Source organism: Hordeum vulgare, chromosome 5H (assembly GCF_904849725.1).
Source record: "Hordeum vulgare subsp. vulgare chromosome 5H, MorexV3_pseudomolecules_assembly, whole genome shotgun sequence".
In the NCBI taxonomy this organism is placed as follows: domain Eukaryota; kingdom Viridiplantae; phylum Streptophyta; class Magnoliopsida; order Poales; family Poaceae; genus Hordeum; species Hordeum vulgare.
In genome coordinates, this window is record NC_058522.1 from 583,126,401 (window position 1) to 583,153,609 (window position 27,209).

The window sequence follows — 27,209 nt, forward strand, 5'->3', positions numbered from 1 at the left end:
CTCAGCTGAGCCGCTCGGAGGCATCTCCCTGCGCGAGGACTTCTGGCCGCTACCTGAGCAGGTGTCCGACGCGGAGAATGCAGAGCTTACTATCCCATTCTCCCCGGAGGAAGTGGGACAGGCAATCGCCTCTATGAAGGCGTGCTCGGCCCCGGGGCCCGATGGCCTCCCGGTTATCTTCTTTCAGAGATTCTGGGAGACCGTGCGCCCGGCTATTATGCCAATGTTCCAGGAGTTCTATATTGGCACCCTGGACATAGGCAGGCTTAACTTCGGCGTTATTACTCTCATCCCCAAAGTAGTTGGGGCTTCAGACATCAGGCAATTCTGTCCCATCACGGTGATTAACGTGGTGGCACGCATCTTTGCTAAAGTCTGCGCTACTCGCCTGTCCCCTATGGCGGAACGGATTGCTCACCCCCTCCAGTCTGCATTCCTGAAGGGTAGGCGGATTCATGATGGGATCCTTGCTCTTCACGAGATTGTTCACAAGGTGGCGTCCAAGGGGCTCAAGGGGGTCTTTCTCAAACTGGACTTCCAGAAGGCATATGAGCGCCTTGATTGGTCCTTTTTGAGGTTGGTTATGGAACGACGTGGTTTTGGCGACAGGTGGTGCTCCTGGATCATGCAGCTTGTCAGATCTGGAAACACGGCGATCAACATCGACGGTGACGTAGGCCCCTTCTTCCAGGTGTCTAGGGGAGTAAAACAAGGGGACCCTATATCCCCCTTGCTTTTCAACCTCGCCGTTGACGCCCTCGCTGGAATCTTGGATAAGGCCAAGCTGGCTGGCCATATCCAGGGGGTGGTTGGTCACCTCATTCCGGGAGGGGGGTCTCCCATCTCCAGTATGCGGATGACACCATGGTCATGATAGTAGGTTCGGACTTGGACATTGCTAATCTTAAGTTTCTGCTGCTCTGCTTCGAGGAAATGTCGGGTCTTAAGATTAACTTTGACAAGAGTGAGGTTCTGGTCCTCGGCTACTCCGCCAAGGAACAACGCAGGATTGCCGACAATCTCAACTGCAAGCTGACTGCCCTCCCCATCTCTTACTTGGGGATGCCATTGGCGGAGTCTCAGATCTTGGTTAGCGGGTTCGATCCGCTGGTGGGACGAGTAGTGTCCCGTGCGGAACCCTGGTGCGGCAGATTCACATCTAAGGGAAGCAAGACCGTCCTCATCTCTGCTAACCTTGCGAGCCTCCCCATGTATATGATGGGGATGTATATCCTGCCCGAGAGCGTGCATAGCTCCTTCGATAAGGAGCTGGCTAGGTTGTTTTGGCAGGCAAGGGATGGTAGGCCCAAATATCACATGCTGAAATGGGTTGATATCTGCTTACCGAAGGATCGAGGGGGATTGGGTATTCCTGCGTCCCGCCGGATGAATGTTGCCCTGATGCTCAGATGGGTGTGGCGGATTTTACAGGGAGATGGGGGCCTGTGGTTGCAGTTGCTTGAGGCTAAATACCTCCAAGGCAGACCCCTTCTGGCCTGCTCTCTTTCGACTGGGTCACAGTTCTGGAAATCTATTCAAAACATCAAGCATGATATTAGGCTTGGCCTTCGGATCTCGGTGGGCAATGGAGCTGGGACACAGTTTTGGTTAGACCCATGGCTGGATGGTGATCCTCTTCGCCTGCGTTTCCCTAGGCTCTTTGCTATATGTGGTGACCCTGCCACCCTTGTCGCCGCATCCGCTCGGGAGGACAGATGGCATGTGCCGTTCCGCCGCCCCCTAGGCCCGGCCGAGGTCCAAGAGTGGGAAACCCTGCAGGAAGTGGTGCCTCTCCCAGTCTCGTCGGATAGAGATTATGCGGTTTGGAGTCTGTCCCCTTCGGGAAATTTCTCCGTTGGCTCGGCCTATTTGGCTCTGTGTCGGACGCCGGTCCTCCCGTGGCTATTCTCACTTTCGAAGGCCCCGCTGCCCTTGAAGATTAAGATCTTCGTCTGGCAGCTCCTCCGGGACCACCTGCCTTCAGGGACTGAGGTGTTGAAACGCCACGGTCCGGGTAACGGCACTTGCCCCCTGTGCCACGTCCCGAAGAATGGCACCCACATTCTTTTCTCTTGCGTAGCGGCTCAGGCCCTTTGGGGCTTTATACGGGAGGCTCTAGGTCCTGAGTGGGAGGCCCATGACCTGGCAGACTTCCTGCAGGTACGGGCCACCCAGGCTGGCCGTAAGCGTCGGCTGTTCTGGCTGATCTTCGCCGCTCTCTCCTGGACTCTTTGGACGACTCGCAATAAGATGGTGGTTGAGAGCGGGTGTTCCAGCGACATGCTTCTGACTCATTCTTCAAATTTCTTGCCTTCTTACAGCTCTGGCATCCGCTCGCTAGGCCATGGAGCTGAGCATGTTGTGACTAGAGCGGCCAACATATGATAATTCAACGACGGGCCAACTCTGTCTCATGCAAACGTTTACCATAGAGCAAACGGGGTGGTACAACGAGGGGAGGACGAGTGCCGATGTATGCATGCTGCCATGGAGCCACCAACCCGGCACCGGGGGGTGGGAGGTTAATGTTTGGCACACATATGAATGGGAGAGGGATGGTGGGATGGTTGGAATTGTGTGTGTGTGGATAGCTAGTGGGACGATCCATTGCCGTAGTATCCTAGCAACATTACCCTTAGGTTGTCCATATTTAAGTATGGTATATGAATTCTACCAATTTTGACAACTACATCAGGTAAAATTAAATGATCACTACCATTGGCACGTGATGATTGATTCACTCGCACATGATGTTTGGTGAATCAATCGCATAGCATGATGCCATGGTATATATAACTGACCTCCTATAAATAACTAGCATATTACCATCTAGCAGGGTCGTCACTCTTATTTGGTAGGTGGGCTAAAGGAGGATGACAAAGTGTCGGAGGAGATCACCAATGACGAGATGGTCACATAGCACAATAATCCAATGAGGAATGGGATGCATTGGTAATTTGAGTCGGGGAAATGGCTAGAAACATAGTCATTATACAGATGATGAAGCTAGCAATCACCAAATCAATGGTAGTTCCTTACGACTATTTAGGCCCATCGCGTCTCTGTGTTGTCCGACTGGTTTGATTCAAGCTAGTTCTATTCAACCAATTCAACTACAGTGGCATATGAGTGGGTTTAATCATATCTCTGTCAGTTACTCATTGTACAGAGATACAATCAACTCAAGTAGGCATTCTTGTTTGTCCACGGCTTTCTTTTCTTCATATTGTGATTGCCGCCTATCTATTTTTAGTGCCGCATTTGTCTTTTTGTTCGCTTTCCATTTTGTTCAGATATTGTGTATATCATATACAGTGACAGAGAACCGCTCATCGTCACTATCTACTCCAGGGGTCGGTAGACCGTCCAGATGGCCTGTTACACTCCTTTCAAAGAAAACAATGAAGACGTGTAATACCAAACGAATAAATCACTAAAGGCGACAGAGTTTGTTCCAGCTGCAAGCAGAGAAACGGGATGGTGTGTAATCAATTGGGTCTGCCTCACTCTCCCATGTCCAATGTGTATGCACTTGCATATTCTTATACTAGGACACAATACACATTTGAGTATGACATATACCCGTGATAAGTACACATTTGAGTATGCTACATGTTGGTGATTTGTTTAGTGAGCAGGAGATGGAACCAGAATGTACTATGTTCTTGAAAAGCAGACTTGATAGATAGATGCCTGACTACCTAACTGGCACCAAAGCCATATTTTGTATCTTATTCCAACTCCCCAACAACTCACCACTGTATCATCTTGTTACTACGAAAACCCGCTGGCACCTCTTTTCATTTCTGTTCAGGGAGAGTCCATAAATATATCAAGACTAGCAAGGGTAATTTAAATTCAGCAGTGTATAGCATACTCAACCAGAAAAACTCTGGATTTTGTCTTCCTATAACTTCACCATGTTTTGTCGAACAAATAGAGCCATCAATCATAGTACAACCGGAGCCGAAGAAGCAATGGCCCCAAAGGGGAGATCACATGAGCCAACTCAAGCTCACCATCACTTCTATCAATTCTATTCTAGGCTCGTCAGCAAAATAGAGAAAATGTAAAGCCAGCTGAAACTCAACATCAGCTCAAAATTAAAAGAACAAATCTACCAGGTACATCACGGTACAAGCTGCAAACAGATTTGCACGGAACACGCAGCGGCTACAACAGAGTGTTTCCAGTTACTAACTGACGCCGAGAAACCAACCAACCGGATGGAACCAAACAAAGCTACACCAACTTAACAGGCTGCTCACAGATTACTGACTGGTTTTGTCTATAACGAACTGACATACTGTATAACTTAATGGATGTCCTTGTGCTCTCCGTCTCCATAGGAGCGGATCCACGAGCTGTTATCTCAACGAACTGCTACTTATGGAGGTGCTGCTCTCCCGTGCCGGGTGCTCTTCTTGGTAGCAGTTCAGCACCTGCCATGGGTGGCACTTCCTGCAACAGTCATGGACAACACGAGCAAAGTGTTTAGCAAAGCATATGCTACTGCCAGATGAAGACGACAAAATCACTTATGCGCGACAAAACAGGCTCAACTGAATATGATGAGAAAGACTTTGAATGTATGCACACGACATGGAGGGTTAGCATTACTGCTCTCAAGTACCTTAGGTTGCAGCCTCACTACTGTAGAAACCAGCAGCTTGTCACCGACAATCTGTCTTAGCCGTCTCACAAAATCGGGCCTGCTTATCTTTCTCCTCTGTTTCAACACCATTAACAGGAACATCACATTTAGCACAGTGGCTGGGAACAGTAACTGTAACCAAGTATCTCACAAGGAAAACAGCGTGTGTTAACAACCTTGAATTCTTCATAGTGTCCATGGATTATGTCCATGTCAGAACGAGGAACTTTTGTGGAGATGGCAGCAAAAAGCATTGGGAGGGGCATCCAGGGTGAAGTAGGAGGCCTTCGAGTTGGAGCACGCCCAAACCTGGGTGCTTGTTGTTTATCAGCTGGAGATGCCAAGGACTCGGAACTATCGTCCTGATCACAACAAATAAACAAAAAATATGACGAGCTGAAATTTCCCAAGTAAAATGTCACACCGAAATTAAGTACCAACTACCAAGTCCAATCCATAAGGAGCGCATATAAGTACAAGTAGGCCCCATTGCATCGCAAGCTTGGAAGCAAATTATGACAATCCATAACAAGCACGCCAACAACTTCCAAATCTATGCTTAATCATATTTTTTAAATAAAAGAAGGCCAACGGCCATAAGATGGAAGATAATAACCTATCTGAATACACCTAGCTAATACACACCAAACATGCAGCAATCAATACGTGTGGGGTATTAACATGCTGTCCATTCAAGACACAATGTGTACCAAAGCTGAGATATGATTGTAACCAGTTAAACATAATAAGCATACCTTGATTACACTTTCTTCTGAACCAGAATTTCGTATCTCAGATACGTTGGATGCAGTATCTTCTCTAGCCAAGTATTCTGCAGTAACATCAAATGAATTCTCTTGTGTAAACAACACAGAAGGAAAAATGAAAGATGGAAAGACAGATAAAATCATGAACCATGAGGAGAGTGGCCATAGTAGTACCATTGGTCATGGAAGGTGCTTTGATAAGAACAGCATATTCAGCATAGATATGTCGATGTACATTAGCATCCCATATGATATAGTGCTTTGGCTTTTGAAGATCATCCACGCCACTATCAAATGTTCCATTGGTTGGCTGGAATTGCTTTGATCCAGGAAGTACAACCTCAACATTCCCCATTATAACACGGCACAGCATCATCCTCATGATGCCATTTTCGTCAATATCTGAGTAGCTGGCACTGTGGGGAAAAAATCAAGTAAGACCATAAGAAACTACTGAATATTCAAAGCAAGAGCTATCCAGCAGCAAATCTAAAGATGCATATATACAAACAAATAATCTATTTGTTGCAGTGGGAGTCTTTGAAGAGATGAAGGTACGGCCTAAAGTTGAGATTAGCATACATAAATAAATCAGAAACAGAACAAGTATTTACCAGGTTTGGGCGCAGTTCGCTGGAGCAAGATGTGTGCCAATGCCATACATTGGCCCCAGCATTGGTTTTGTAACTTCCAGAACACCACGCAACATCATCTCCTCCATAGCATCCTTGGAACAAGGCAGCCACGCGTAACGCACATTTGCGTTCCCACGGTGCATCTTGGTGACTTCAAGTTCCTTCTGGAAAAGATTGAAGCGAGCCCGTCCTTGCTGATCAACAAGAGGGGTCCTGTAGATGCCAATAATATCTTCTTCACTGAAAGGTTGGCCTACCCCTTCAAGTAATAATTTCCGCACAGCTGAATCAACACGTTGGCCAATTTTCTGCTTACAAGTAGCAGCATGTATGGTTCCATGAGCAGATTCATTCAAACAGATTGCAGGACCAGCTTTATTTTCAACAACAGCATCATTATGTACCTTCTGTTCTTGCTCCAGTATCTTATTAGCCTTATTAACATGAGGGAGTACTGCATCAACAGAATCTGAACTCAAGCTTTCAGCTGCAGCTGTTAAAATCAAAGTCCCAGCACACTCACCAGCTTCAGATTTACCACTAGGGTCACTTTCCCCATGCTGAGATGGTTTAGATGTTATCAGTCCAGCACATAAATCTGGAAAGAAGCGTTTACCATGAACATCAATCCATGCTATTGGCTTGTTTGTGGTCACCGCAGAATCAATGCAGACCATGTGCATAAAGTCCAACAGAACTTGCTGGTTCTTGAATACAGCATTAGTAATTGGCCTCTTCAACTGGAAGTCCTGCTGTACCAGATTCACAACGTGCTCTGGAAAGTCCTTCCATTTACCCTGGTGATAACAAAGCACGCGCACGGGCAACCCACTTGTCTTGAAGTTCTTATACCACTCCAGAATATGGCCAGCACAGAAGGTCATTTTAGACTTCTTAAGGAGACCAGAACCATCAGCATGCTGAGAGACCTCAGCAGAATCATCTGTGCCAGTTCTTTTCACAGCAGACTCATGTTTCCTCTTGCGGTCAGTAGCTTTCAGAACATTTTCATCCAGCCCCATTCCAGTCTTCCTTTCCATATTTTATAGAAAGCTCAACTAAAACTAAGTATTGACTTTCTTTACAGATTTACACCACTAAGTAAACAAAGAGTATAGCTTAACCTAGCTAGTTAGATTGTGTTAGCACAAATGTAACTTCAAAGCGAACCACGATATCCACAAGGGTAAGCGAAATGGACCTGGGACATAAGCAGAAAAGAAAAAGAATAAAAATATGTACAGAGGGAGAGCATGGGCGGACGGGAAAAAAAGGTACTGTGTGACAAATCATCTATGTATTTCTTTCATGACACACCATGCGCAGAACCAAACCATGAAACAGAGATATCACCAGAAAATAAAATAAAAAAGCAATCTACAGCAATATTAGTTCAATGATTCAGTAAGCCTATCAACTAACAAGTAAAAACAACCTGGAAATGTAATCAGTGCTCACTTGTTCTCCTGATGAAGTGTTAACTATTACGGATTACCATTGGCAGTAGTAAGTTGCAAATCACAAAGGGGTGTGAGTTTCTTCAGGACTAAATCACCAATAAATACTGATGGCGCATGTAAAATTATAAGAATATGAAATAAATAAAATCATGCTCTATTTCTCTGGAAAAAAAACTAGTTGAGTATTCGTGGCATTAACATGTCCTGAAACATTAAACTCGAACCCTTTACGTTGATATAAATGACTTCCTGTAAATGGATGATCGATTATTAAAACCTGTCTTAGACGCTTACAGATGCTAAAGATTAATATCTAGGACAAGGTGCTCCTGCCAGTAGTGCTTTCTCATTTAGTAGCAATTGACTTTATTTGCCAGCTCATATGACATGATATGTAAACAACTAAAAAGGTAGGCGTTGGTAGATCTTGCTATCTGGAGAACGATATTCCATCCAGCCTAGGAAAATTTTCTTTTTCTTGAAAAATACTGGGTGCAATAACACAATTATTAAAGAATAATTATGCCTTTATGATTCTTTACCCATGCAGCTTCACATCACTCCTCCAACCAGGAACGCTGCTGGTGCAGCCACATAAGGGCTCAGCAGCGAACAATGATGGAGAGAAGCTAACACTGCTGCTGCTGCTGCAACAAACATTAGCACTGCAGCCTGGTTGTAAACCGCCATTGTTGCTCTCGGAATCTCCACAACGGACATTACCGAATACAGCAACATCAAGGCCATAGTATAATCCCATGGCATTAAAAGCACCTTATGGCATCGCCATATTAGTCTTGAGAATGGCTGGATGATGACAGCTTGTGCACAAAGCTTGTTGTGCCTATTAGGTAAGCAGCGTTAGTCAGTGGCACTCAGCACATCAAACTTCTAATACTCCCTCCGTCCCAAAATTCTTGTCTTAGATTTGTCTAGATATGAATGTATCTAGTCAAGAATTTTGGGACGGAGGGATTGTTTGTTTAGTCAGTATGCAACTTACGATGTTATGCAGCTGGCAGACACGCGTTGCACTAGACAGGCATTCAAAGTTCATTTTTATCATTTTGGAAAGCATCATATAAGGTTGTTTCCGAATATGTAAATATCTAGCAGTTACGTGCATACTATTAACTTGATACGCAAGGCGTGGTTGACAAATTAAAGCACGCATCTTAAGTAGCACAGGCAATCTCGAGCGCAAAAGGGTGGACTTTGAGCACGGAAATGTCCAATACTCAGCACCGACCAAACTCGTTAAAACAAAGTACGTAACTTGCCCTGTCGTCTAGCGAACGGTAACGGTCATGCAGGAAACTACAGTTAATTAGTACAGACTGAAGGAAAGCTCTAGCTTACTGAAATCTCCGACAATTTCGGCGCTGCACTATCATGACATGCATCACAATTCACATCACACAAGGTTGTCCCCTGACTACGCAAGCATGTTGCATAGCTACTTAGAACACCTGTAGTAACTCAAACACAAGATATCTGCACAAGATGCAGACACCAATCAATATGAAGCAGCAGCAGGGACCAGGTCGAGGGCGAAACGGTGAGCTTTTCGCGCCAACGGCACCAAGCCGGCAACCAATTACGCACATCAAGTATGCGATCCGCTTTGCTAACCTAGCTACCAGGAACGCTCTGGACAAGGCAGACATACAGAGCTATACATTACTGCGGCGCTATTGCTCCCATCCCAGCGGACGAAAACTCTAGCTAGCTTCTACTCCGTTCCTCATCATTTGCAGCTAGGGGATGCAACACCATGACAAACAAGTATGCAAAGCACCGAATAGTTAGATCTTGCATACATATAGCAATCCGTATCCGGATGGATAGGCGATGATGAGCGAAAGCACATGAAACCGAAGCCCATCAGACCAGACATGAGTAGTAACTGAACTCGAAGCAACCTGAACCATCCCGGGCACAGAAATGGGTATCCAATTGAAGCAGCCACCAGACCAGATCAGTCATGAGCACAGCAGAGCAGGAAGCGAGGGAGATAGGGGGTGGGGATTGGGATGAGATAATATATACCTTCGAAGGTTCATGGCGGCCGGGGTTGGGGTGTAGAAAGGGCCGGGCGGCAACGGATTAGGAGTCCACGGCGCTGCTCCGGTTGTTCAGATCAGAGATGTACGGCGGCGGGGTAGGGTAGGGTTGGGGTGTGGGTGGGGGTGGGGGTACAGGGAGGGCTCGAGTCCCTTTTAAGCCGCCGCCGCTGCCGCGCCGCGGAGCATCATCTCGTCCCTTACCGTGGGTGGGTCGCCGGGTTGGCCGCTGCTTCCGGTGGGCGGGGCGGGGCGGGGCGAAGACGGATGGTGCGGCGCCGGGTGGGAGACGCGGGGTAGATCTAGCCGGGCGCCGACCGGGGGTGGCGCGGATCCGGCCGTCGGATGGGTCCTGTGGGCGGGATCGGACGGCTGGCGCGAGATTGGGGACGGGGAGCGGGGTGCGCGTGGGGGTTTCGGCGTGTGGGGTGCGTGGTTTCTTGCGCGGGGGGGCGTGGACACGTGGGCTGACGTGGGCCGCGGCTCGTCCTCATCGTCTTTCTTTATCTCATCGTCATCGCAATCTCGACCGGCTCCCTTTCTCACTACCCGTCAAAGAAAACCTCACTTGCTCTTTCAAAAGATTTTGTTTTTATTTTTTATAAAATACAGACGTAAACACTTGTATAAACGTGTATACATATCCTTATGACTTGCTCTTTGAAAGTTTTTTTTTCGAAAATTGAAAGGTATACCAGAGCTATGTGGTAAGCCGCACGGGTCATGACCCCCTAGCTCTGATCAAATTTGTCAAGGATTTCTTCTGGGAGAGAAGGACTAGAAAAGGTGGAGCCTTTTGACCACGCCAAACATCTATATTTATGTTTGGCCCCCCAAAAGATGTTGCTTAGATCCGGCAATGGTATATCACACTTGTTCTATAGATATAGACCCAAGATGTTTATATGACTGTTTTGCAAACTTGCCTAGATGACACTAGATGGGTCTGATGTTCAAGAAAAAAATGTATCTATGCACGTTATATTTTGAAAACGAAGGAACCATGCCCACGTAGAAGAGCCTCGTCCATGTCTTTTGATTCGGACTACAAACTAAACTCGATGCAGGCAATGGTTCGACGTGTGTTTTGTGTTGTCATTTTTGCTAAAGAATATTAAACGAGTGTTTTTCATTTTCCAAGCGACCTCTTTAGTGTGTATTGCTAGGCAAGTCTTCATCTTCATTGCAGTCCGAATGCGACGCGGATTGCCCTTGTTGAGCAAGTTAAACGCATATTTCGTAGATGCGACATTTCTTTAGGATACTAATCAATGTGGCCTTGAATTCCCTGCACAATATTCAAGAGCAATATCCGATTTGATACAAAAGTTTTGCGTGCCAATTTCAACAATCTTTAAAATATTGACCACTAATTGGTTGGTCATCGAATGATAGCCTTTTTCGCGGGGGACGTGGTGTCTTTCTACGAGATCGCATGCCTATTCATTAGCTCCTACATGTGGTGTACTATTTGCTGGAATGTAGGTATTGTTTATGACCGATTCGATAAAAAAGGAAATGGTGTGCATTTTTTGTTGGGAATTCCCTGGAAGAAAACCTCACTTGCTCTCTTTTTTTCTTTCTTTCTTTGCGGGAAAACCTCACTTGCTCTTCCAAAAGTTATTTTTTTCCAAAAAAAAATATATAATACAGATACAAACGCTCATATAAAAGCGTATACACATCCTTATGACTTGCCCTTTCAAAGGTTTTCTTTTCCTTTTGCGAAAATTGAAACGTATACCGCACTTGTTCTACAGATACAGGCCCAAGATGCTTATATGACTGTTTCGTGAACTTGCTTAGATGACATCAGACAAGTCTGTTGTTCGAAAGAAAAATGTATCTATACCCATTCTATTTTTGAAACAAAGGAAAACCATGCCCACACAGAAGCGGCCAGGTCCATGTCTTTTGATTTGGACTAAACTAAACTCGGTGCGGGAAATGGTTTGATGTGTCATTTATGTTGTCATTTTTCGTAAAGAAAAATAAACCAACATTTTTCATTTTCCAAGCGATCTTTTTAGTACGCCTTGTTAGGCAAGTCTTCATCTTCATTGCAGTCCGAATGCGACGCGGATTGTGCTTGTTGAGCAAGCTAAACACACATTCTGTAGATGCGACATTTCTTAAGGATTTTAATCAATGTGGCCTTGAATTCCCTGGGAAATATTCAAGAGCAATGTCTGATTTGATGCAAAAGTTTCGCATTCCAATTTCAGCAAATTTTAAAATATTGACCACTAATTGGTTGGTCATCAAATGATAGCCTTTTTCTCACACGAAGTCGTGATGTTTTTCTACGGAATCGCAAGCCTATTCATTTGCTCCTACTTGTGGTGTACTATTTTGTGGAATGTAGGTGTTGGTTATATGACCGATTCGATAGAAAAGAGAGAATAACGTGCATTTCCCGTTGGGGATTCTCTAGAATAAAACGCCGCGTCTTCTTTCGATTTCGGCCTAGCCAAACCAAGCACGCCCATCGTAACTACAATTTACCCAACCTCAAGCCATCTAGATCAGACTAGAAGGAGAGGATCAAACGTCGTGTGGCTAAATCTTCTTGGGTACTGAGCATCTCAAGCTCTTAGTGGCTACATTACTTTTACTGCAAAGACTCTTTTGAGGTTTGATACTTCGGTGTATTTTGTAGGGAAACGTGTTGCGCAAAACACATTTTTTTTGCCGTGGATGAACCAGCCAAGATCATTATCGATGTGCAGGTAACGAGGTCATACCATGGATGATCATCAGCGCAGCGGAGATATCGATGATGTCAATGAAGTCCTCCAACTCCCATGGCTAGGTTATAACTCCCAGTTAGGAATGTTTATCCTTGTGACGATTCGTCCCATCTAGTGGCGGCGATTACGCTTCCTCCGAGGTATTCATGCGTACCGATTGATGAAGTATTGTGTGGGCTAAACACTTGAGCTACGACATGTCACGATGGTAGACCTGTTTGTTGTTTCCTCACCTTTGAGTGATAGCATGAACATACACTTCCTTCTTAAATAACAAAAATATGGCCAAGCTTTTGTTGTTGTTTCAAAAATATTTTTTGGTTGAAACAAGTAGCTCCGCCAGTTCCTGGACCCATGTAACTTTCCTAGCTATCTTAAAAACAGTCACAAATTTAACAGAATACCATTTCTGCCTGAAAGCCCGGGTGAGCAACACTCAAGTAGTCGGTGTTGGACTTCGTCGACTACTTGGGCCTGTTGTGCGGCATGCCGAAACGTAAGCATTGTTGGTTCTTGTTCCCGGGTAGATCATATTTGTTGCTTGTTGCCAATGAGTGGTGCAATCGCAAAAACGAAGGGTTGGCGGGCTGGCCTAACTGTCACGAGTGTTTTTCCTCGTATTAAGAAGGTTCTACAAGGATTTCATTTGTTGTGTTCTCATTTCATTTCAATTTTGTTGTTTTCTCGATCGGTTTTTTAGTTTTTATTTCTTTCTTCTCCGTTTCTTATTTATTTATTTATTTTGTTATTAGATTGGATTTATTTGCTTTTATTTTTTTATTTCAGAATTTTCATGGAATCTCAAAAATATTCGCAACCTAAAAATCAGAGATTTGAAGAAATCTTCACCATTTTTTCTGACGGACGATGAATGGCAAGCTCTGGTGCAGATGTGGTCTACCCCAAGACACAAGGTATGTATATGCTCTGTTTGCTGATTTATGTTCTGCACATCAAGATGGGAATGGGCCATGGTCCCCTTCTTCCTCTTCCATGTTTCTGATCACAGTAGGAACAATAGAGAGCATCAACTTTCAAAATCAACACCATATGTAATACACTGACTCTTATATAGTACTAGTTGTTCATGTACTTGAATCAAATATGCTCAGACTCGTATTGTCCTACTATACATAGCATTTGTAGCTGAAACTGTGTCACTATCAATAGCATTTGTTTTTGAAATCAGCAGCTAGCTAGTGGTTGTAGCTCAATACTTTAAATCGGGATGCTATGTTTATAATATAGGTCGCTCGGTCTCGTTGGAATTAAAAATATTGTTTTCTATATCAACTGAAATTAGAATCAATATTAAAATATTACAGACAATAAATAAATAGAAGAGAAATTATGTTATATGCTGACTTGATGTTACTGTCCATGTAGGCAAATATACACTATATATATACACAGAAGATTAGCAAGCCCAATCTTAATTTGTATAGGTTTACAGAAATGTAGGAAAATGTGCGTACAATAGACTCAAAGTGGTCGGACCTTTTCCTGGACCCTGTGCAAGCAGGAGCTACATGCATCGGGCTGACCCTTTTTTTACAGTATCACTAAGAAAAAGATAATTCTACGGTTACTCAATACCTACACTCACGCTTACAATAGTATGCACACACACACACACATAATGTAAATTCTGTAAGTACTGTAACTTATATTTTAGTTTCTTATGCCAATATGAACGGAACTATTTGTATATCAAACATAAATTCTTAATGAGACAACATAAGAAAACCTCTGGTGCAGAATAACTTATTATGCACCCTGGGTGATGAATAGCATTATATCCCCTTTCAAGGCACATGTCACAACATCCAGTAGGTAAAGCATGATATCACACCATTTCATAGTACATTTCAACAACATACCTTTTTCTAACTCCATAAAAGTCCGAAACAATGATATCATGGTAATATTTGGGAAGCTCATGAACAATGGTGTAAGAAGGAAAATAGCTACAGGAAGACTGTGAATAATCAGAGACACATCACGTGGATAAAAGATCTGGACACAAGAATAAAGATGTTAGTTTAGGCCCAAGAAAATGAATGAATTTCATGCTACATATCCTTTAGTGATGCATATTGTAGCTACATTTTACAATGTAGGGAAAGTGATGAAATGAACTTGTTCAGAACATTGATATCATAATATCATAATCGTTCCAATTTGGAAGAATACAGTCAATATACCATGAACCAAGTCAAGTAATCAAAGAAGATAGCTCTCAGATCGTCGATTCCCTCATTAACAACTTTATTGGATCTTTCACTCTCTTTTAGCAGCATCGGAGAATTTGTGAAAGCCTTTATGAGGTTGAATAAATTAGCACCACACGCTTGAATACTTCCAGGACTGAAACAGAAAAAGGATAAGTATATAGTAATAATTACTGTATTTCATATGGAAAGTTAAAATTTTCATCAGGCCAGGAGTTTAATGATACATACAGCAGGTTTTCCAGTGTATCACAAGAAGTATGATAAAAATAACCACCAAGAACAAAGATAATATCAAGTCCTGGGATTTTTTCTACGTCTTCAGCAAATATCCTATGATCTGTATCACCTGGAATTATTCCAAACATATCGTGCATGTACGAAGCACAGTCCATTTCATAAAATACTCCCTCCATTCAAAAATGTAAGATGTTATGGATATTTCAATATAGAAAAAATGTGGAATTCTGCTGAGCATGCATCTAATTGGGTGAGTGTTCATTGCAATGTAATAGTGGAGGGGTGCATTCCCCTCACCTTGTCCATCCTGATTATTTTCCTTATTGGTAGGGTTTTTCTTAACCCCCTTATTTAAAATTACTTCAGCAAAGCTATATGAAGTGGGAGCTACAACAAACAATCAATGAAGGAACTTATGGTGTTGAATCTGACAAGTATATCACAGAAAGTAGAATCATAACCTTGATAATCGCATGCAAAGTTGATACTGCTAGCAGCCAAGGACCACCACAAGTGTCACGCCAACGTAATTTGCCAATCTAATATATGTATTATGCATAAGAGATACCTAGAAAGAGGCCAAGAGAAGAGGAATTTGCTAACAGGTCCAAAGAAGCTAGGTTTCTAAGATCTGGAGAAGCACCAAGGCTATGCCGCTCGATAGCCCATGGGGGAATTGATGATAGTGTGAAGTAAAGAAGGGCGGAATTCATGGTCCAGCTCAAGGGGGCAAAGAGAGAGTTGTCATCGATGGTGGATATGGCGGTTGAACAACACTCGGTTGAACATGAGGAAAATAATAATAATTATTAGGACGGATTGGAACGCGAGCCCAAACCGAACCCGAGAGTAAAAATAATAATCATCCAAGACCGATGATGTCATCTGGTAAATCAACTTAGAGCACAAATGCTCAAGTGCAATATAACCTTAGAACACTAATGTATACTTCGTCTTTAGAGTGTGAGTAGTAAGTTTTTCAGAGCATAAAGATGGAATTTCTACACGCAATTGGATAACATCACGAAAGAGCAACCAAATTGAGCTAAGCACCCCTCTCATTCGGATCAAGGAGCACCGTCTAATCGAGTAGGAAAACAAAATGCTAGGGTGCTAATCCCATTCCCTAATTGGCATGAGAATTGAGCAGATTTAATACAAGCAGATCTTACTATTGCTAAGAAGCTCCTCCTCCTCCGTAGGGGCTCCATCTGTGCAGGCTGTCGCAGCTCACGGTGGCACACACGAGTTGTCGTTGGACGCTCTTCCAAGTGGCCGTCCTCTTCCTCGCCGCCTGGATTCCGGCCCTCCTCGCCGTCGCCTTGGCCTTGGCCACCAGGGCCCGATACTGGAGCACCCTCCACGCGTGAACACAGACGGACGGATCACGAGATGCGCCACCTCGCGCCGCGAGAACCGCCACCATCCCCAAGAGCACGAACGACGTGTGCGGAGGAGTGTCGTGTCGCCGCCGCCGCACAAGCCACCGCTCGCAGTCGAGCTGCTCCAGCGCGGTAGAGGCCCTGTCGCTGCCGGATCCAAACGGGTGACGACGAGGGGAGGAGGATAAGGGAGGGGGTGGGGGTGCTACGCAGGCGGGATGCGCCGCCGCCCGGGTCGCCCTCAGGGTAATTGCGTCGGGGAGAGCTGGGAGTGGATAAGAGGAAGGGGATGACCACGGGTTGGATCGAAACGTTTTTTCCAGATCCACATACACAGAGACTGCGAGTTTAATACCCAAAAGTGGAGGGGCTTTTGTGCAAAAGTGCCGACGACGTACGACAAAAGTGGTACGTGCTTTATTATTAAGGAGAGATTCTAGATATGTCCCGTTCATACACACTATTTAAGATGGTATCTGCATTTTCTTTATGTGATTGCATGACTTGTCTTATATCTGTTATGATAGTGTATCTACTTGATAAATTGCTCATATTTTCAACAGTTTTCTCATTATCCCCTGACGAAAAATGACGTTTAATCAACGTTTAGGATTCCAAATCAGTTAGATAATCTTCAGTTGTCGAGGAAGAGTTGTACTACGATCAAGAATGCACTATATCAAGGATTCGTTTCCTTTGATACATATATTATTATTTTTTTGGAAAAGGAGGATTCCTTTCCTGTAATACACAGTACTATATAATAGGAGTATATATTAGGCTTATACTTATATATGATTACTTAAGAAAGAAGGAAAAGGCAACTTTCCGATCGAATCTCGGAACCCCCGCGCGCGGTGGCCATGGCGATCAAGAAAGAGTGCGTGCGTACGTCATCCGGCAAATTAGATCGTCCCGTTTCTTGCATGTTTTCGATTTCGATTCGGGTTTTATTTAGACAGCAATGCAGCCATATACTTCCTCCGTTCCTAAATATAAAACGTTTTAGAGATTGCACTATAAACTACATACGGATGTACATAGACATATTTTAAAATATAGATACACTCATTTTGCTCTGTATGTAGTCTCCTAGTGAAATCCGTAAAAGGTCTTATATTTTGAAACGGAGGGAGTACTATTATATACACACCACCACGACGATCGATCGAATATCGAATCCTGTAACCCTCGCCGTCGCCGGCCGCAGCCATAATTAATATGGCCAACAACGGCCTCACCTTCCCACGGGTGGTCTTCAACACCTCCGCTCCGGCCTACCGCCGCCACACTATCGCCTGGACTTCCACCGCGAACCCGCTGCTGCCCTTGGATGACGACGAGCCGCCGCCGCCGCTTCTCGACCAGCTGGACACCTCGACCGACTTTCTTCCTCGCCGAGGCCCCGCTCTCGGAGTCGGAGCCCTCGCCGCCACAGCAGCGGCCATGGCGAACAGATACCTCACCTTCTTATTCCAGCCGGTGGTACTCAGCCCGTCGACGCCGACGACCCACCATCCGATCCCCGGGAACGGGAACGTCGCCGCCAACTTCAACGACGAGCCGCCGCTTCTCGAGGAGCTCGACATCGACACGGGTCTCATCTGGCGGAAGGCGGTGTCATTCCTCCACCCGTTCCGCTCCGTCGACCCGTCCGTCCACGCGGACGCCGACCTCTCCGGGCCCGTTGCTGATCCTATTCTCCTTGGCGCTCTTCCAGCTCCTGGCCGGGAAGCTCCACTTCGGGATCGTCCTCGGCTGGGCCACCGCCGCGTCCGTCTTCCTTTTCTTCATCTCCTCCATGCTGCTCTGGCCGGGACGAGGAGGCCGCGGCGAGCTCAGCCTCTACCGGTGCGCCAGCGTGCTCGGATACTGCATGCTCTCCATGACGATATTGTCGGCGGTGTCCCTCTTCCTGGCGCGGGGCGGCGGGCTCATGTTCGGGATGGGCATGGGGTTGGTGCTGTGGTCTACCAGGGTCTGCAGCAGGCTGCTGGTAGCTTGTGGCGGCCATGGCGATGAGCACCGGGGACTCATTGCCTACCCGTGCTTCCTCGTCTTCATGATATTCTCCCTCCTCGTCATCTTTTGATGCTGCTTTTGGTTGGTTTTTGCAAGAACATCATGCCGATTATTATTACCAAGAAAATAATTTGATGCTGCAGATCATGCTCAGAAATCTTTTGCCATGTAGAGTGGTTCACCATGTTTTGCCATGATCTTGTCAGTTGGGATTTTTTCTGTAATGATGTACTACTTCGTATCCTTTGCTGTTCCGTTGGCAATCTTCGCACTCACTATGCTCCGTCGCCAAATGTGTTGCTCCTCCTCCGAACGGTGGATCCATGCATGGCCCCAAAGAACCCGTGCGTGGCCTGGGGCATGAGGGCCAACCCTTTCATGGACTGCAGGCCTGGGGCATGAGGGCCAATCTTTTCATGGACTGCAGGTACAGTGCTATAGCGCACGAAAGGCCGTCAAGTGCATGGGAAAATGTCCATTTTGAACCCTGAATTCGTAGAGGTCGGCCGGAATGAACCCTCAAGTCAAAATTCCGGTCAATTGCACCCTAAACTATGCAATCCCGGTCTAAATCAAACCTTCTGGCCATTTTCCAAACAGGGATTGTCGATGTGGCACACGATGACCGGGATTGGGCTGGCCCAGTTCAATTAAAGCACGTTTTTTCGTTCGTTTTTTTTCTTTTTTGTTTTTTCCTTTCATTTTATTTTTTCCTTCCGTTTTTTGTTCTTTTATCCTTTCATTTAAATTTATCTTTTTTGCTTTTATTTTCTGGTTCTTTTTTCCTTTCGCTTTTTTTTCCTTTTTCTTTTCTTATTCTTTTTCCTTCCTTTTTTTGGGGGTCTTTTTTGCTTTCATTTAAAGGCCGTCCAGTGCATGGCCCAATCGCCACCGATGACATGGGCATAGAGTGTCGCCTCACGCCAAACTAGGCATACACGACAACGAGCCTCTGCCACTTGCATCGACATCAGAATCTTGTCATGCTACCAAGGAGCTTATATCGGACATGTCCGACATCCTAAGCCTTTGAAAGTACATGAACCTCTACAGCCCGACATCGGATGATCGGAGGTACCGGTGCTCGTGTTGGAGGTTGCAGCAAAGCACCCACGTCTAGCAACCATGAGCTAATCAAATCCACATCACCGAGGTCGTCGCTTGAGGCCATGACGACACTTCGTAGGAAACTTCGTGCTTGGAGAGATAGAGTAGATTTGGACGAAGAGAGAAATGTGAAGATTTGATCATGAGTTTCGCCCTCGCCGCGCTTACCCTCCCTTACTTCTCGCACACGAGTACAATGCTCTACTGCATAGCACCCATCGCTAGCGTTGAAGGCCCCCCATTCGGACCGCCACTCTTTCGGCCACACTGCGTAACCATGCCTCCCTTACCTTTGATTAAGTCCTTGCGAACTTCGCACATACTCATGCATATTAGGGCTTCAGAGAATTTGAGAGCTAAGTAGGGGAGGGGGCCGTGTGGTGGCTCACCGTTCTGTTCAAAGAGCTAGTTAGGCTATGCCGCAGGCTTTGTCAGAAACTGTATGTAATTGTAATCTCCTAAGTAGCAATAAAGTTGTTGATCCTCAAAATAGAAAGAATATGTCGAGTGAGGATTGTACAGATACTCACGAAATTTTAAACAAAATAAGAAGAGCACGGAATTTCGAACAACTCCCAACCCACATTTTGAAGTTTCAAAACATTCTGGAAAAAATACACATGTACATAGTGATGTCGGCCACAAGTGTGTACACTTTCATGATGAAGTATATTGTTATGCGAACTACACAAAATAAACAAAATCATGAAATTTTATAGTGAATAGTACATGTCATAGAAATACATGAATTTTGTTTTTGTGTGTACCTCACATCATAATGTATTTGATCCTGAACTGTGCATACTTGTACACTACATCCCGATGTACATGTATAATTTTCAGAATTTTGAAACTCAAAATTTGGAATTTTGATTTATTTTTTTAAACTTGTGTCTACATGAAGCTCGAGCTCCATTAACAATTTCAAGGGATCGCACTTCTTTTAGGAAACTGATTCCTATCATCCGGCTGTTGATAGCCGAACCCGTCACCCACCTCCACGGCCAACCACGTGTTTAGGTGAAGGGCCCATAGCTACGTACGCTACATGCATGGCTTGTTTTCGCTTTTGACGGAGAGACACACTCGTATGTACCAGTACCTACATGATGACACCACCGTCGACAAAGAAAGGTAAAGGGGTGCTTTAGTTGCACACAGCCCGCCACCCAATTATGAACAGGCTCGGCTCTGAGGGAGGGGGGTGGCCACTCTAGGCCCCCAAAATCAGGGGGGCCCCCACATGAGATGTGCATGTACTAGCCTACTCGGCCTCGCTCAATATATCCATGGAAGTAGGCAGGCCGCTAACGCCACAATGAAGGACAACACATCACATCTCGAGGTCACTCTCCAGCCCTATAATGCGAGTGATCCTTCTCGAGGGGTGCTCCTATTTAGCACCCTATGCGCTAGAAAGAGGCACAGCGCGCACCGCTTGCACCCCCGTGCCATTTTTTGCACTAGGCCACGTGTAGGGTGCCATTTTTTTGTTCTTTGTTTTTTGTTTTCCTTTTTTAAATAATTCAGGATTTCAAAAAAGTTTCAACTTTCAAGCAAATGGTGAATCTTGAAAAACAAAAATGTACAAGAAATCAAAAATATTTCGTGGACTACAAATAATGATCATGACCTTAAAAACTGTTCGGATATTCAAATAATGTTCACGAATTTCAAAAAATGTTATGAAAATAAAAAAGTATTCGTGATTTTGAAACAATGTGTACACATTCAAAAAATGTTCATGAGCTCAAAAAATGTTCAGAATATAGGTTCATTGTTTCAAAAAAGGTCTGGAATTCAAAAGAATGTTCATGTAATTCACAGTATATTCGTCCAAACAAACAAAATGTTCATAAATTTTCTACAAGAATAACCAAATTGAAAAATGTTTTCTAATTCAAAACAATGCTCAGGAGTTTCAAAATAATGTTCACCATTTCAATAATATAACCGTGAATTCGGGTAAAAAATATGTTCAAAAAAAGTCCATGAATTTCTGGAAGATATTTGTTAATTTGGGAAATATTCAATGGTTCAAACAATATTAATGTTTAGAAAATACAATCACAATTTTTGAAAATAAACATGAATACGAAAATGTGCACAATAGTAAATAATGCTGACAAATTTGAATAGATGTATGTAGAAAAGAGAAAAAACGCAATAAAAAAGATACGAAATAAAAGTAAATAAAGGAGAAAATATAATAAAAACTAACATAAAAATTAGAGAAAACTTAACTAAAAAGTAAATAAGTATAAATAAAAAAATAAAAAAATAAAAAAGCCTAACCTTTCAGTTAGGCATTTCCCATCGGGTCGGCTTGTACTATTTTTTGCTGACCGACGCCTGCAGCGGGAGCTCCTACCTACCGCGTTGTACGGCAGGTAGTCCCTAGGACGCAAGTCTGGTCACCTAACTGAGCCAGCCCAGTTCTTTTAATTCTTTTCTTTCTGTTTCTTTTTTCCTTTTCTCTTTATTTCATTTTTTTTATTTTTTGGTTCGTTTTTCATTTATTTTTCCATTTTTCTATTTGCTTTTATGAAAACGAGCAAATGTTCAATTTTCCATCATTTTCTGAAAACATGAATATATTTTAAAACGGGAAACAAATTTCAAAGTGTGAACACATTTTTGAAACACGAACATTTCTTAAATATAGAGCACATTTCAAAACAGCGAATAATTATGAAAAATTGTGAACTAGTTCAGAAACCCGAACTATTTTTGAAAGCACAAACATTTTTTGAATCTTCAGAACCGAATTTTGAAATGAAGAACAATTTTGAAAAATCCTGAATAAATCTGAAACCGCGACCAAATTTTTATAGCACGAACATTTTTTGAATCTTGAGAACAAATGTGGAAACCGAGAAAAGTTTTAGAAAATGCTTAACAAATATGGAAGCACGAATATTTTTTGCACCTTGAGAACAAAAATTTGAAATGGAGAACAATTTTGCAAAAACCCGAACAAATTTGGAACCGCAAACAACTTTTTATAGCACGAATATTTTTTGAATCTTAAGAACAAATTTTCAACTCAAGGACGAATTTGAATCTTAAGAACAAATTTTGAAACCGAGAATAATGTTTTGAAACAGAACATTTTCTGAAAATACTGAACAAATTTTAAAAATTCAAAATATTTTTTGGAAATCCAGAACATTTTCTAAGACAGAAAAAGAAAATAAAAAAAACAGAAACCAATAAGGAAAAAAGAAAAAGAAAAAACCGGTTCAATGAACCTTGTAGAAGTTTCTCTAAACCGGAAAAAACAGTCTGGAACCTAAGGAAGGGGAGCTCCTATGCAGCACTGCACAGGCCAGCTAACGATCCACCTGCCCAGGTTTTTTATGTTTTACTTGATACGAAAATGAAAATCTGAAATCAAAAAAGGTTTACATATTTAAAGAAATAAGGTTCATACATTTGAAAAAAGTTCATATATTCAAAAAAGGTTCATCAATTTTACAAAAAGTTCATCAATTCGAAAAGTCAATATTTTTTTAGAAAGTTCAATAAATTTGTAGAAATTCATGAAAATTGAAAAAAGTTCATGTATTTTTACAAAAAGTACATTGAACTGAAAAATTATATCATAAATCTGAAAATAGTTCACACATTTACAATAGGTTGTTCATCAAAATTAAAAAACGCTCATTGATATTCAAAAAATTTGTCAATCTTAAAAAATATTTGCTGCAAGTTTTAAATATGTTCATCAATATGAGATTGTCCGGCCCATTTATGAAAGCCACTGGCGACAGTTAACCCACTAGAATGTTCCCAAAACCGGGGCTCTGTAACCCTCTAAATGGACCAGCCCGTTTAAAAGCGCGAACAATTTTTTAAAGCATGAACATTTGTAGAATCATCAGAACAAAATTTTAAGAAGGAGATCAATTTTGAAAATCCTTGAAGAGATTTTAAAGCGTGAACATATTTTTAAAATATAAACATTTTTTGAATATTTAGAACAAGTTTTAAAACCGAGAACAATTTCAAAAAATCCTGAACAAATTTGGAAGCACGGACTATTTTTGAAAGCATGAACATTTTTTGAATCTTGAGAACAAAATTTTGAAAGGGAGAACAATTTTGAAAAAAGCCGAACAAATTTGGAAGCGCGAACAATTCTTTAAAGCACAAACATTTTTTGAATCTTCTTAGCAATTTTTCAAACCGAGAACAATTTTGGAAAATCTTGAACAAGTTTGGAAGCGTGAGAATTTTTAAAAGAACAGGAACATTATTCTAATTTGTGAACAAAATTTTCAAATTGTGATTGATTTTTAAAATATGAGAGCTATTTTTGAAACACAAACATTTTTTGAAATTTCGATTTTTTTTTGAAAATGAGTACATTTTTGAAAATGAGTACATTTTTGAAAATGTGAACATTTTTTGAATCTGCGAACACATTTTGAAACCGCAAACATTTTTAAATTGGGAACAAATTTTAATGCATGAAATTTTTTCAAATTAGGTTTCTTCCTGTTTTGGAACATGAACAAATTTCAAATTGTTCATGTTTAAAATTTTGTTCAGAGTTTGAAAAATGTTTGCAGTTTCAAAGTTTGTTTGCAGATTCAAAAAATGTTCATATTTTGAAAAAAAATCACATTTTCTTTTCCTTCGAAATTTCTAAAAATGTTTGTGTTTTCAAAAATGCCCTCATTTTCAAAAAACCAGTCACAATTTAAAAAAAAATTACGAATTAGAAATATGTTCCTGTTCTTTTAAAATTTGTTCACAATCAAAAAATGTTCACACTTTTATATTTTTTTCACGAATTTTAAATTTGTTCACAATTAGAAAAATGTTTGCGATTGCAAAATTTGTTTGCAGATTTTAAAAAATGTTCACATTTTGAAAAAAAATCTCATTTTCAAATTTTTGTTTGAACACCATTTGTTCAGAGATTCAAAAGATGTTCACATTTTGAAAAATATTCATGAATTCAAACAAATTTAAAAACGTGAACAAATTTCAAAATTTTCCAAGGGCTAGCCTCTCCGTGTACAAGCGGGAGGACGTGAGTCGAATCTAATGGCGAGGTATTTTTGGCGGTCATTTTTCGTGTTGCGCGATCATGGCCAGCCCAACCAGCCGCTCCTGCGGGCGCCGGTCCCCTTGCGCGGCGCTGAAGGCGCACAATCGCACGTCCCGAATCTATATCGAGCACAATATGTGCCAAATAAGACTGACCATCTTGATCCCTTTTTCTCGTCTAGATGTCTAGTAGTGTTCGCCGTTTCTATTGTCGAGTCGCTGATGCAAGAGGAGACCAGCCGGATTGCGATACTGTCCCTTGCGCACCCAACGTCCACCGCCAGTCCGGGACACCGCGGGCGTGATTTCAGGCTTACTAGGGAGAGTTGGAGAAGAGAATTGAGGTCAAAGATACTAGCTTTCTCCTAGATCCAATCGATCAGGTAAACTGTCGATCGCTCTAGTTGATTCGAAAAAGTTAACTATCTATGAACATGGACTTTTGGCTTGTTTTATACGGGTAATAATATTTTAGCTATCTACAGCTAGATAACATGCTCAATCGTATTTCCTCTCATAAAGGGTTGCCATCATGAGTTCCGCCCTCGCCGCGCTTACCCTCCCTTACTTCTCGCACACGAGTACAATGCTCTACTGCATAGCACCCGTCGCTGGCGCCGAAGGCCCCCCATTCGGACCGCCACTCTTTCGGCCGCACTGCGTAACCATGCCTCCCTTACCTTTGATTAAGTTCTTGCGAACTTCGCACATACTCATGCATGCTAGGGCTTCAGAGAATTTGAGAACTAAGTAGGGGGGGGGCAGTGTGGTGGCTCACCATTCTGTTCAAAGAGCTAGTTAGGCTATGCTGCAGGCTTTGTCAAAAACTGTATGTAATTGTAATCTCCTAAGTAGTAATAAAGTTGTTGATGCCCAAAATAGAAATTTTCGGAAACATAAAGGATTACTTGAATAAAAGTTTTTCAATGAAGGACCTCGGAGAAGCTGCTTACATATTAGGCATTAAGATCTATAGAGATAGATCAAGACGCCTAATAGGACTTTCACAAAGCACATACCGTGATAAGATTTTGAAGAAGTTTAAAATGGAACAATCCAAGAAGGGGTTCTTGCCTCCGTTACAAGGTATAAAGTTGAGTAAGACTCAACGCCCAGTGACTGTAGAAGATAAAGAAACGATGAGTGTCGTCCCCTATGCTTCAGCCATAGGGTCTATCATGTATGCAATGTTGTGCACTAGACCAGATGTGAGCCTTGCCATAAGAATGGCAGGCAGGTTTTAAAGTAATCCAGGAATGGAGCACTGGACATCGGTCAAAAATATTCTGAAGTACCTGAAAAGGACTAAGGAAATGTTTCTCATTTACGGAGGTGACGAAGAGCTCGTCGTAAAGGGTTACGTCGATGCAAGCTTCGACACTGATCCCGATGACTCTAAGTCGCAAACCGGATACATATTTATTCTTAATAGGGGTGCGGTAAGCTGGTGCAGTTCCAAGAAAAACATCGTAGCTGATTCTACATGCGAAGCGGAGTACATAGCTGCCTCGGAGGCGGCTAAGAGGGTGTGTGGATGAAGCAGTTCATGACAGATCTTGGAGTTCTGCCATGTACACTCGATCGAATAAATCTGTTCTGTGACAACTCACCCTGGGCGTTCGGGTATTTCAGTTCGGGTAGTTCAGTTTATGGGTAATTCGGGCACTCAAAAGTATTCTACCAAAAAAAAACCCGAATCCAAATTACCCAAAATTTTGGTTCGGGTAATTCAGGTACTCAAAAAACCCGAAATATTCGGAGGACACATTAAATTTTGATATGAATAATTTTGATAGTATGGGTAATTCGGAGGACTCTATGTGCTTCACTTATATCTTTTAGAGCACGATGGTGCGTGACTTGGTAGTTGGCTTATGCTATGAAAGTAGTCCCAAAGGTGATAGGTACCCATAGAGGATACAAAAACCTCCATCTTCATGTGCATTGAGTAGAAAGAGAAGTCTTGATTCCTCTCAATTAGTTTTGAGACGTGGATTTGGTAATATTAAGAGCTATGTTAGTAGGGTGTTGTGACTCTAAAAATACTTGTGTTGAAGTTAGTGATTCCCGTAGCATGCATGTATGGTGAACCGCTATGTTAGGAAGTCGGAGCATAATTGATCTATTGATTGACATCCTTTGTGTTGAGGTCGGGATCGCGCGATGGTTAACACCTACCAACCCTTCCCCTAGGAGCATGCGTTTAGCACTTTGTTTCGATTACTAATAAAAACTTTCGCAACAAGTATGTGAATTCTTCATGACTAATGTGAGTCCATGGTATAGATGAACTTTCACCTTCCACCTTTGCTAGCCTCTCTAGTGTTGCGCAACTTTCGCCGGTACACAAACCCACCATATGCCTTCCTCAAAACAGCCACCATACCTACCTACTATGGCATTTTCATAGCCCTTCCGAGATATATTGCCATGCAACTCCCACCGTTCCGTCTCATGACTTGTGTCGTCACTCTCATATTGCCATTGCATGATCGTAAGATAGCTAGCGAGATGTTTCAACGTCATACGCCAAGCTAGACCGTTGCACATCCCGGTACATTGTCGGAGGCATTTCCTATAGAGTCATCATTGTTCTAAGCTTTGAGCTGTGAGTAAATAAAAGTGTGATGATCATCATTATTAGAGCATTGTCCCATGTGAGGAAATAAAAAAAAACAGGCCAAAGAGCCCAAATAAAAAAGAGAGGCCAAGAGCCCAAACAAAAGAAAAGAGAGAAATAGAGAGAAGGGACAATGCTACTATCTTTTTCCACACTTGTGCTTCATAATAGCACCATGTTCTTCATGATTGAGAGCCTCTTGCTTTGTCACTACCATATG

General features: G+C 42.8%; 2 protein-coding genes and 2 pseudogenes across 2 annotated transcripts; 1 reads left to right on the forward strand and 3 right to left on the reverse strand.

Moving 5' to 3' along the window:
- Positions 1 to 4,080: 4,080 nt before the first annotated feature.
- LOC123395204 (inactive poly [ADP-ribose] polymerase RCD1-like) lies at positions 4,081 to 7,769 on the reverse strand. Its single transcript, XM_045090150.1, has 6 exons — positions 6,036 to 7,769; positions 5,596 to 5,837; positions 5,410 to 5,486; positions 4,831 to 5,016; positions 4,634 to 4,729; positions 4,081 to 4,461 (listed from the first exon to the last, which is right to left on the reverse strand). Exons 1-6 carry the CDS (start codon positions 7,094 to 7,096, stop codon positions 4,384 to 4,386), a joined length of 1,740 nt encoding a protein of 579 aa, XP_044946085.1. The 5' UTR covers positions 7,097 to 7,769; the 3' UTR covers positions 4,081 to 4,383.
- Positions 7,770 to 7,864: 95 nt separating this feature from the next.
- LOC123395205 lies at positions 7,865 to 9,831 on the reverse strand. Its single transcript, XM_045090151.1, has 2 exons — positions 9,566 to 9,831; positions 7,865 to 8,360 (listed from the first exon to the last, which is right to left on the reverse strand). Exons 1-2 carry the CDS (start codon positions 9,577 to 9,579, stop codon positions 8,069 to 8,071), a joined length of 306 nt encoding a protein of 101 aa, XP_044946086.1. The 5' UTR covers positions 9,580 to 9,831; the 3' UTR covers positions 7,865 to 8,068.
- Positions 9,832 to 14,970: 5,139 nt separating this feature from the next.
- Positions 14,971 to 15,822, reverse strand: LOC123399631 (annotated as a pseudogene).
- Positions 15,823 to 17,403: 1,581 nt separating this feature from the next.
- LOC123397451 lies at positions 17,404 to 18,274 on the forward strand (annotated as a pseudogene).
- The last annotated feature ends 8,935 nt before the right edge of the window (positions 18,275 to 27,209 follow it).